Genomic DNA, 12,658 nt, shown 5'->3' on the forward strand with positions numbered 1-12,658 from the left:
TTATTATAGCAAAAAGCAAAAAGTAAAAAATAATGCGTTTTTTTTCAAAATTTATGCTATTTTTTTGTTTATAGCGCAAAAAATAAGAACCGCAGAGGTGATCAAATACCACCAAAAGAAAGTTCTATTTGTGGGAAGAAAAAGACGTCAGTTTTGTTTGGGAGCCTATATATATATATATTTTTTTTTTTATTTGATGGTAATTCAGCAATAACACGCAGTGATCTAAAAAGTTGACCAACATCAGTAAGATACTTTTTAATAAAATAAAGGCATGAGTACATTTAAGTTACATGAACACGATATATTTATTGTGTGATCAAAGAATGAAATTGTTATTATTATATTGTTAACACACATTTTTTTAACATTATTACACAGATGATACAGAAATGCATGCTGCACACCATTGGAGGGTTTTACATCTAGACTTAATTGAGAATAAGAATTAACCCCTTGACTTTTTTTGTTTGAAAGTCTTCTTACAGCCTAGCCAGTATTCAGCAATTGAGCGAGGATAAGGAGGATAGGTGTAGTCCACACGCTTTGTCTGGAGGTTGACACGATAATATTTATCTGTTGATAAAAAAACAAAAATAAGTTACACAAGATGAGACTGCTCTTTGGGAGGTTAATGGACAACATTTTCTAATATGTTCTATTGCTGTTCAAGAATACAACTGCTCATGTAGTTGCTGATAAGTCTGACATATCAATATGATTATCAGTCGATCATTTGTGACTAAACTTTAACTGATTTAGTGGCTTTTTTTGCCAAGTAGATTGACCATAGAGGAGTTTTTGCTTCAAATCAATTGACCAAATATCTATCTGTATGATAAAGACCTAATCATAATAGGGATCAATTAAAAAACCCTTTTTATTAGATCATTTAGTTATATGATCGACAGATCATAATTTCCAGTTGAAGGCAAAGTGCGGAACAAAAAACTGATGAAGACATGTGACGTAATGCATAGGAACAGAAGTGGGTGACATCATTTCTTGTGTTAGCCATATTGGTATTACTGGTAATACTGCTCACTGATTGGTTGTTTTTTTTCTCAAACAGAAAGGTTTTATTGAATATACAAAAAGTAACAGACAGTTCCAGAGCAAATTTGGTACATGTGAATCACAAATCATAGTACATAGAAAAGGAGATTATTCAGGCAAAGCATTTCAGACTCTCGCTCATAATTAGGTACAACAGGTTTTTTTTTGTTTAGTTCAATTAGCCCTACATGGGGTTTTAAAGTAACCAATCATATACCAAGTCTACTGGTGCTATTGCAGGGACATTTAACCATGGTGCCCAGAGTTTCTCATATTTGTGGTCTTGCCCCTATGTTGATAAATAAGCTTTTCTAAGCGAAGAGTGTTCTCCATTTGTGCAATCAATTCCTGAACCGTAGGCGGATCAGTGGATTTCCAGTGCCTTAGGATCAGCATATGAGCCTGAAACAGAGCCTGTCCTATAGCCTGCTTTGGCATATCTTCAATCAGGAGACCATCTAGTATCCCCAACAAACACTGTTTAGGGTCCAAGGGTATCAGGACATGAAAAGCACAATTGAGAGTGTCAATGATTTTCTTCCAATATAAATGTAACTTGGGGCATCGCCATAGAAGATGAATGAGATCCCCATGACCTCTGCAGCATCTAGTTCAGGTGGATTCAGTGCTAACCCCCATGCGGGCCAACCTGACTGGTGTGTAGTGTGCCCTGAGGAGTATGTATAGCTGGGATAACCTCTGTGCCACATTCAGGGAGGACAGGGGTACTGCCTGAAATGCCGTCTCCCACTGCTCCTCCTCGAATGCCCCCACATCCTGTTCCCACTGAGCAGCTGCCTTCAAAGGTGTGTCCCCCAGGAATTAACTTAAAAGCATGGTGTAACAGCACAATATAAACCCCTTGTAGGTATCCACTTCAAACAAGTAATTAGAAATAGGTGTGGGGACTGATTGTTTGTTAGAGGTTACTGGACATCAACACTGCTCACTGATTGGTTTCCTCCCACAATCCAAAGACATGCAGGTAGGTTAATTGGCTTCTGTCTAAAATTGGCCCTAGTATATGAATGGGGACCTTGGATTGTAGGCGCTTTGAGGGTAGGGACTGATGTGAGTGTGCAATGTGCAGGGGTGATTGTAGACACTCACTCAGGTTGAACTGGATGGACTGGTGTCTTTATTCAACCTTACTAACTATGAAACTATGAAACTATGAAACTATGGTTGCTAGAGGCTGCTGGACATCCCTACCACTCACTAATTGGTTGCAAGAAGTTAGTGTACATCATTACTGCTCACTGATTGGTTTCTAGAGGTTACAACACATCATCTCCTCACTGCCTGCACACCGATAACTCCCAGGGATCCTAGAACTCCTGAGATCAGTGGCAGTGCTGGCAGAGGGGAAGATGTGATTAATGGCAATGCTGGGGGGTTGATGGGATCAGTGGCAATGGTGGGGGGAGGGTTTTAGTTAGGAGGCAGTACACTGGCAAATTCTGAATCATGTAGAGCAAATATGGAAATCTTTGGCAAGTATATAGTGGGGGATTCTACACTGACCACCAATGTAATGGGGAATTTACAATGACCATCAACATGAGGGGGGGATTTACACTGACCATCAATATAAGGAGAAATTTGCACTAAGCACCATGTAACAGGGGATTTTACGCCACCCAACAATATCCAGAGGGATTTCTACACTGACACCAATGTAATAGGATCATTTACACCAACCACCAGTGTAAGGGGGAATTTACAATTACCTCCATGTAAGGGGAAATTTACACTGACAACCATTGTCGAGGAGATGTATACTGACCGCCAGTGTAAGGTGATACTTCTACACCGACCACCAAAGTTAAGAGGGATTTACAATGACCACCAATATAAAGGGGAATTTACACTGACCACCAGTGTAAGGGCAGTTCTGCACTTACCACAAATGTAAAGGGAAATGTACACTGATCACCAATGTAATAAAGAATTTACAATGACAACTAATGTAATGAGGGATTTTACACCAACAACCAATACAGGGGAATTTCTACACTGGACACTAGCGTAAGGGGGATTTACACTCACCACCACTGTATTTGGAAATTTGTAAACTGACCCCCAATTTAACCACCTCAATACAGTGCACTTACACCCCCTTCCTGACCAGACCAATTTTCAGCTTTCAGCGCTCTCACAGTTTGAATGACAATTACACAGTTTGAATGACAATTACAGCAACACTGTACCCATATGAAACGTGCGTCCTTTTTTCCACACAAATAGAGCTTTCTTTTAGTGGTATTTAATCACTTGTGAGTTTTTTATTTGTGTGCTATAAATTAAAAAAAACATACATTTTGTGAAAAAAATGCCCTTTTGTTTGTTTCTGTCATAAAATTTTGCTAATTAGCAATTTTTCTTCGTAAATTTTGGCCCAAATTTATACTGCTACATATGGAATGTGACAGGTACTCAAATGAACTGTGAACGGTACACAGGTACTCATATGGATTGTGACAGGTACTCAGATGGACTGGGACAGGTACTCGGGTACTCAGATGGACTGGGACAGGTACTTGGGTACTCTGATGGACTGTGACAGGTACTTGGGTACTCTGATGGACTGTGATAGGTACTCGGGTACTCTGATGGACTGTGACTGGTGCTCGGGTACTCATATGGAGTGTGACAGGTACTCATATGGAGTGTGACAGGTACTTTAATGGACTGTGACAGGTACTCTGATGGACTGTGACAGGTACTTGGGTACTCTGATGGACTGTGACAGGTACTCTGATGGACTGTGACAGATACTCGGGTACTCTGATGGACTGTGACGGGTACTTGAGTACTTAGATGGACTGTGACGGGTACTCGGGTACTCTGATGGACTGTGGTGGGTACTCGGGTACTCTGATGGGCTGTGACAGGTACTCGGGTACTCTGATGGACTGTGATGGGTACACGGGTACTCTGATGGACTGTGATGGGTACTCGGGTACTCTGATGGGCTGTGACGGGTACTCGGGTACTCTGATGGACTGTGACAGGTACTCAGGTACTCTGATGGACTGTGAGTGACAAGTACTATGATGGGTGGAGACAGGTCCTCTTTATTGGGGGGGCAATCAGTGTGTGTTGGTATATACTGTAGGAGGTAACGAGATCTTACCGCAATCTCCTATTCACACATGATCGGTGTGTGAGGAGGAGAACCCGGTAACATCTCGTTACCGTGGTTTGTTTACATTTAGTGATCGGCTGTGAAAGGATCACAGCCGATCACATGGGTAAACAGCCGGCAAATGGCTGTTTACCACCGTCGGTGATGAGCCATGCAAAATCGCTTTCCTGACACCACAGAAATGTGTTGCCCTTTAGCAGATACACAACAATGCCCTCAATTGTTAATGACACCCTCACGCAACTGCTGATATGTGGGTTTCCATATGCACCAATGGTGCTGTGGCACCATGTGATTTTGAAAAATGGTTAACCACTTCATTACCGGGCACTTAAACACCTTCCTGCCCAGACCAATTTTGAGCTTTCAGCGCTGTCGCACTTTGAATGACAATTGCGCGGTCATGCTACACTGTACCCAAATGAAATTTTTATAATTTTTTTTCCCACAAATACAGCTTTCTTTTGGTGGTATTTGATCACCTCTGCGGTTTTTATTTTTTGCTAAACAAATAAAAAAATACCGAAAATTTTGAAAAAAATTTTTTTTTTTTGTTTCAGTTTCAAAACTTTGTAAATAAGTACATTTTCTCCTTCACTGATGGGCACTGATGGGGATACACTGATGGGCAATGATAAGGCGGCATTGGTGGGCACCGATGAGGTGGCACCAATGAAGTGGCACTGATGAGGTGGCATTGATGGACATTGATATGTGGCACTGATAGGCGGCACTGATGGGCACTGATAGGCGGCACTAATGGGTGGCACTGATGGGCGACACAGATGGGCACTGATAGGTGGCACAAATTGGCACTGATAGCTGGCATGGATGGGCATGGATGGGCGGCATGGATGGGCATGGGTAGTCGGCACAGGTGGGCATGGGTAGTCGGCACAGGTGGGCATGGGTAGGTGGCACAGGTGGGCATGGATGGGCACTGATAGGTGGCATGAATGGGCACTGATAGGCAGCACGGATGGGAACTGATAGGCGGCAGTGTATTATAATATACTGTTCTAATGGATGCCAATCAGTGCCAAACAATAATGCATGCCAATCAGTGATGCCCATTGTGGGCACTGATTGGCATCCATTATGGGCACTGATTGGCATCCATTGTGGCACTGACTGGAATCCCTGGTGGTCTAGGGTGGCATACCTTATCCTGGGCATCCCTGGTGGTCTGGTGGAGTCCCTGGTGGTCCAGTGTGGGCATCCTGATAATCGATCAGCACAGGCCCCCCCGTCAGAGGAGCAGCCGATCGGCTCTCCTCTACTCGCGTCTGACAGACGCGAGTGAGGAAAAGCCGATCACTGTCTCTTCCTATTTACACTGTGATCAGCCATGATTGGACACGGCTGATCACGTGGTAAAGAGTCTCCATCAGAAACTCTTTACCGAGATCATAGTTGCATAGTTGACACCCCGCAACAACGATCGCCGCGATGCGCGCCCCCGGGAGCGCGCAGCGGCTCATAATCCTGATCACGTCATACGACGTCTGATCAGGATTATGAAACCACTTTGCCACCGTCAATTTGTAATAGGGCGGCAAGTGGTTAAGGACTTTTTTCCTGATTTCTAGTGCATAGAACAGCTTATTGAAATTAATGGGCTGCCCTAAACACAACCTACATCTTTATCCACCCTGTCAGTACACTTTTGCATCCTAAAACCCTGCTAACCTCTGCACCCCAAACCTCCCCCATCCTTTCCACTTCAACCCCCCCTTTAACTCTACCTGCCTCCTCTGCTCATCTTTGCACCCACCTTCCGAACCTCTACATCCCCTCCTTGCTTATCTATGCACCCCATACTGTAATTCCTTCTTTGCCTATCTCTACACACCCCATCCCTCCAATTTTCTTACCTTTGCAGAACAGGCTGATGGTATGCTTAATGACCACAGTTGCAGGCAGAACTTTCAAGCATGCCCCTTTACCTTCCCAGTGGGCAGTATTCTGCAGTGGTGATGTTAGATCTGACCTGGGGGGGGGGCATGATATACATATGAATGCCGCCTCTATTTACATATCAATGCCGCCAGTCTGCCGCTATTTACTTATTAATGCTGCCCATATTTACATATCAATGCTGCTTATTTACATGTAAACGCAGGGTCTGCAGGTCGTGTCAATAGGGCAGAGCTGGGCAGCATTAGTAGCAGCACTTCACACTGAGATATCGGGAGACAACATGGGACTAAAGCTTTAAGGGACAAGGATATTTGGCAAGTATGAGGCAGCTACTTTGGGCCCCACAACAATGATGGGGCCCAGGGCGCCTGTCCCTTTTGTCCTGCCTTTGTGAGTGGCTTTTTTAAGGTGTCCTTTTTAATAAACTACTGCACTATGGAAGTCCTTGTTTGTTTTTGACCGGATCTACTTAACCCAGGGACAAGCTGAGTGGACAGTATTGGAGTTTGATTGGAAGTGTCATCCGACCCTTGGGGTTCTTTTCTGGATGTGAGCGTGAATTCTGGCTGGTGGAGGATCACAGTCACAGTTTGTTTAAATGAAGTAGGGTGTGTTATGAAGAAGCACCATTTTTCTACTTGAACATAGTATGTTCATTCATGGACATTTATTTATTCCTATTCATGTTTATTAATATTTTGAAGCAGTGTTGTTAATGTTGCTATTGTTGTATACAGATACTTACTGTGTTTCTTTTTCCTTGGTACGGGTATATCACTTATCTTTTCTTTCCTTATTCTTATTTTGCATGATTTTACATTTGTTTTTACGCCTCTTTGTTATGTATTTGATTGTGTTTTGCCTGTTTTTGCATGGAAGATTGATTGTTGGTCAGTTTGTTATTTTATTTAGTCTACACATTTACTTGTGAGGATTGTTATTGGTTTTGTTTATTTCACTTGGAGAGGGGTCACCACCTCTGTAGTGTGTTTATTACCTGCACTATGGCCCACCCCAACACTGGTATTAGCAGTGCAATATATATTACATAGTTAGGTGTACTAACCACATGATGCATGCATGGTATATACCAGCTATTGTTTAAATTGTGTTAAAGTGGGTCTTGCGTAAAAATGCAGTCTGCTTATGTTACACCCATTACTTCTATTTAAAAAAAAGCTCAGTTAAAGCTACAGAAATACACTGTAAAAAACGTAAACATACTTAACCTACACTCCATCTTTTCATGTGCTCCCCTATGCAAGGGCAATGTCTGAATACAGAAAGTCCCAAAAAGCAGCTTACAATAAAAACAAAGGTTTTATTGAAAATCACAACATGTGTAATTTAACACCTTGAAACCTTTTGCACTCAAAAATGCTTAATCAAACCCCACAGCAACACACTCCTTCAGCGTTAGATGTTCATTAGATTTGTGATCCTTAGATTTCCCATGACCTCATGGTGAGGCCCAGTGATGCCCACTAGCAATGGGCTTGGGCATGTTCAGATAAAACCTGCCAGGAAGCCGGCACTGCACACCGCCAATCATAGGCAGTATGTGCAACTGCTGGTCAGGAGATGCCTTATGATGTCTTCCTGCCAGGTTGATCTAAACGCACCCAAGCCCATCATTGATGCCCACAAGAAGCAGCAAGAAGCCATGTGTAAGCTAAATATTTTTTGCATTTTTCTTCTAGATTGTATAGGGGGCATTTTACAAATGGGGTTGGCATTAAAATTAAACCATCCCGCTTAACAGACCTGTAAAACAAAATTCTCTTGGTACAATAATGCAACTTACCATCTTTAAAGAAGAAAACATTCTGAACAGGTTGGCACCTGGGTTGACTTTCAGGAGGAAGCCAGTCAGGATCATCTTCGTAATCATCAAAGCTATATAAGTCATGGAAGTCATAATATGATGGTCTCCTCTTACGGTTCTTCCTGCGCCTGCTCTTTCTACTCTTGCTCCGGCGCAATGCAGGTTGTTTCTGCTGGGGTACATAGATCCTGCTTGGCAGTACAGCATCCACTCCATTAGGCACTCCTCTCCAGTCTCTGGATATAGATTTAGGTTCTGCACTGTTACCTGTGTGAATAATGATTTGTATTTTTATTGGATGTACAAATCAGTCTATTTTTCAGTCTATAAAGCTGTTTAAACACTTCAGCCTCAGAAGGTTTTACCCCCTTAATGACCAGGCCATTTTTTGCAATATGGTAGTGCGTTACTTTAACTGAGAATTACGTGGTTGCGCGACGCTGTACCCAAATAAAATGGATGTACTTGTTTTTCCCACAAATAGAGCTTTATTTTAGTGGTATTTGATCACCTCTGCGGTTTTTATTTTCTGCGCTATAAACAAATAAAGAGCAACAATTTTGAAACACATACAATAAAAAAAAGTAAAAAATCTAATTTCTTCATCAATTTAGGCCAAAATGTATTCTGCTGCATATTTTTGGTAAAAAAAAATCCCAATAAGCGTATACTGATTGGTTTGCGCAAAAGTTATAGCATCTATAAACTATGGGGTAATTTTATGGCATTTTTTTTTTTTTTACTAGTAATGGCAGCAATCAGTGATTTTTAGCAGGGCTGGGACATTGCGGTGGACAAAACGGACACCTAACTGACACTTTTGACACTTGTTTGGGAACCAGTGACATTATTACAGTGATTATTGCTAAAATATACCCTGTTACTGTACTAATGATACTGGCAGGAAAAGGTGTTAACATAAAGGGCGATCAAAGGGTTAAGTGTGTTCCTAGGAGGTGCTTGCTAACTGTGTGGGGGATGGACTGACTGGGGTAACACAGAGATCTGTGTTCCTGCTAAGCAGGTACAGAAGATCCCTGTGCTCTCCCCTGTATGAACGGTGATCTGCCTTGTTTAAATACTGGATGCCCCCAGTATCTATTGCATTAAATGCAATTAACCTCACTCAGGTTGAACTGGGTAGACTGGTGTCTTTATTCAACCTAACTAACTATGAAACTATGAAATGATGTACAGGTACGTGATTTCACACAATAGAGCCACCCTGCCGCAGTATATATGCTGTAGGTGATTAAAGCCCAACTGTAGTCAAAAGGTTTTTTTAAATCTCTTTTTGGATAAAGCAGGAAGAGTTTTAGAGCACTAAGCCCCCTTATCAGGCACTCCTGTTTGCTTCATAAAGGAGCTTAGCACTCCAAAACATTGCTTATGGCCAGCACACACTACAGTTTTTTTTCTTGTGCAACCCCACGGGTTACACGAAAAAAACCTGACAGCTGTCATACTAACTAAGCAAAATTAGTCCAGCGATCTCCCCCCTCTGAGCTGCTGTGTTCTGACAGGGGGACTCCCCCCCACCAGAGCCCTCTGATCAGTGCTCTCTGCCATTGGTTGAGAGTGCTGATCGGGAGTCTATTGAACAACCCGAAATGCACACGGGCAGAATGTCGGACGGTATTTTTTGTACTGGCAAATGTCTCCCGACATTCTGCCTGTGTGTGTACGGGGCTTCACAATACACAATAAATGGCTTTGCCTTGAGCTTCTGATGTGCTGGTGAGATTCTATGTTCTAGATTCCTATTAATCTGGCTATAGATGATGCAATTTCCAGTGGCTGCAGAAAAAAAAAAAATGCTTGATTCACCCATCAGCAGAAGTCAGTGTTGATGGGGGAATCCTCCCACAGAGCTATTGTGATTATTATTATTAATATTATTTAAGGTACTTATATAGGGCCATCAATTTACACAGCACTTTACATATACAGGTACATTGTACAATCACATCAGTCCCTACCCTCAAGAAGCTTACTATATAAGGTCCCTAACTCACATTCATATACTAGGGCCAATTTAGACAGAGGCCAATTAACCTACAAGCATGTCTTTGGAGTGATTAGTACTAACTACTACTAGTACTACTACTACTACTACTACTACTACTACTACTACTACTACTACTACTAGCAACAATCAAATGTAAAATCTGACAGGCTGCTTGTACCCAAGATGACCGATCATTAAGCCTGTCCAACATGGTTTAAATCTCGGTACCTGCTGGCAGCACTATTCAATGCAGTACAGACTGATAACCTCTCTCAGTTTTCAGGCGTTTTAGCGCTAAAAATAGCGCCTAAAAAGCGTCTGAAAACAGCCTCCTATTCATTTGAATGTGTGCTTTCACACTGGGGCTGTGCGCTTGCGGGGCAGTAGAAAAAGTCCTGCAAGCAGCATCTTGGGGGTGTGTTTGGAGCTCTGTAAAAAGCGCTCCAAAAACACCCCTGCCTATTAAAATGAATGGGTGGCGCTTACAAAGCGCCTTAAAAGCGTTTCAAAAGCACTGCAAAGCAGGTGTTTTAGCAGCCCTTCAGTGTGAAAGGGGTCTTAACATTTGTACTTTTTTGTTTGATTGGGAAGAGAAGTGAATGGAATACACGACGAATGGCTGAAATGTGTAAACAGAAGTGAAATTAATGACCATAATCTCATAAGATTGGGGGCTCAAATACCCCTCAATGAAAAGTAACATACAAATTTAAAAAAGAAGAATTAAAAAATAAAATTAACATTAATTAAAGACTAATGCCGTGTACACATGACCAGATTTCCGGCAGACTAGGTCCGGCCGAGTGCTAGAGGAAAGCAGGCTCATTGCAACTGATGTTATAAAAATGTCCCACGATAACACTGGCAATTTAGCCAGCACCTGGCTATATCTCTCTGACCTGGCCAGTCAGGTGCTTACATAACACTTTATTGACCTGGCCATGTGTATTGGAATTACCGGTAGCTTCCACTGAGTTGCAATGAGGAGCAGAAAACATCTCCACTCCTCGCCGCAGCTTAATAAACTGATGCACATTGGACATAAGCCCTGATAGTCCCCATCGCAGCTTTTCTCAGTTCAAAAAACATCTACTGCCGCGTACACACTACTGGACTTTCCGGCAGAAAAGGTTCGACAGTCTTCCCGATGGACTTTTGACAGAGTTACAATGGACTTCCGAACGAACGGACTTGCCCACACACGAATGAACTAAAGTTTGTTCAAAAGTCCGTTCGTTTTGGACGTGATGACATACGACGGGACTAGAAAAGGAAGTTCAATATCCAGTAGCCAATAGCTGCCATTGAGTCGTATTTGATCCGTTGGACCAGCATACAGATGAATGAATGGTTTTCCCAATAGGAATTGAGTTCGTCGAACAGATTTGAAATATGTTCTATTTCTAGGTCCGCCTGAATTTTTTAAAGAAAAACGATCGGACTATACCACACATAATCGGACTATCGGACCTATTCTGCTGGAAAGTCCGGTTGTGTGTACGCGGCATTACTGTCACTTTTCTCGGACAGTCTGGTCTGTTAAAGGAAGTTGAAAAATAACAAACTTACTGGCCAGATCAATAGATGGAAAAAAATAAGGACACAAATGTAATCACATTTAAAGATTGGTAAGCAGCAATATAATAAATTTTTGTCTTTGGGTTTAATACCGCATTATCTTTGCAAGGACGCATTCCTTTCAGTCTTTTTAAATAGCAATAGAGTTGCTGCAGGAATTCTGCTACTTTGTATGTAAAAAAAAAAAACATTGCAATGTTCATACAGATTTTGGAGAACAGATCTACCTGTGAACAATTGCCCAAACAGTAGGCTGAATATATCTTCCCAGCTGTCATCTTGCATTGCTGCATATCTTGTAAATAGTTCTGATGGGGATGAGCCAAGACACTCCTCTCTGGTGGGTTGCTGAGTGAATTCATACTGCCAGTATTGTCTACCTGTAAAGATGGTGGAAAGAAGAGCAAGTTTCACAAATATCTATAACCAAAAAACATTTTAAAGGTGAAGTGTTATCTACTTCCCTGGTATGGTATGGTCAGAAAAACTACTATGAAGTTGAATCTTACAAATTAGATTAGGTTCAGGATTTAGGACTCTCAGGCTATGGAGGATAGCATTTAGAAGTCCCCTGGCTGAATCTATTATGTGTATACCTTTACAGTGCTGAGAGTTGTACATTAAGATTTGTAGTCTGGAAGATAGGTGTGTCTGCTATTTAAGACTAATTTTAGTACCACAACTGCTCTCTGTAAAGTTTCCAAGAAAAAGTCCAACTAAGAGCATCACATTCCCTTCTTTATTAATACGCCCCATTATAATTTATTTTTTATATAGTATGGGGGTTATTTACGAAAGGCAAATCCACTTTGCACTGCAAGTGCACTTGAAAGTGCAGTCACTCTAAATCTGAGGGGTAGATCTGAAATGAGTGGAAGCTCTGCTGATTTTATCATCCAATCATGTGCAAGCTAAAATGCTGTTTTTTATTTTTCTTGCATGTCCTCCTCGGATCTACAGCGACTGTACTTCCAAGTGCCCTTGCAGTGCAAAGTGGATTTTTCTTTAGTAAATAACCCCCTATATATGCAAAATAGTAAATGTGCAATCTCAAGAAAAATGCAGTATGGTATTTAGCCACTAGATGGTAGTATTCTACTTTGTAATGCAGTAACATAGTTGT

The 12,658-nt window shown here is 41.8% G+C and overlaps 1 protein-coding gene across 1 annotated transcript in view; it reads right to left on the reverse strand.

Moving 5' to 3' along the window:
- Window positions 1–289: 289 nt before the first annotated feature.
- VTN (vitronectin) overlaps window positions 290–12,658 on the reverse strand; it is a 46,891-nt gene continuing 34,522 nt past the window's right edge. Inside the window, exons 6-8 of the mRNA XM_077480596.1 lie at window positions 11,763–11,915; window positions 7,929–8,216; window positions 290–576 (exon numbers count right to left, since the gene is read on the reverse strand). Coding sequence (XP_077336722.1) covers window positions 449–576; window positions 7,929–8,216; window positions 11,763–11,915 — 569 coding nt within the window. The 3' untranslated portion in view covers window positions 290–448. The remainder of the gene's footprint in view (window positions 577–7,928; window positions 8,217–11,762; window positions 11,916–12,658) is intronic.

Source organism: Lithobates pipiens, unplaced genomic scaffold (assembly GCF_037356315.1).
Source record: "Lithobates pipiens isolate NorthernLeopardFrog02 unplaced genomic scaffold, aLitPip1_a1.2 Scaffold_16, whole genome shotgun sequence".
NCBI classification, from domain to species: Eukaryota; Metazoa; Chordata; class Amphibia; order Anura; family Ranidae; genus Lithobates; species Lithobates pipiens.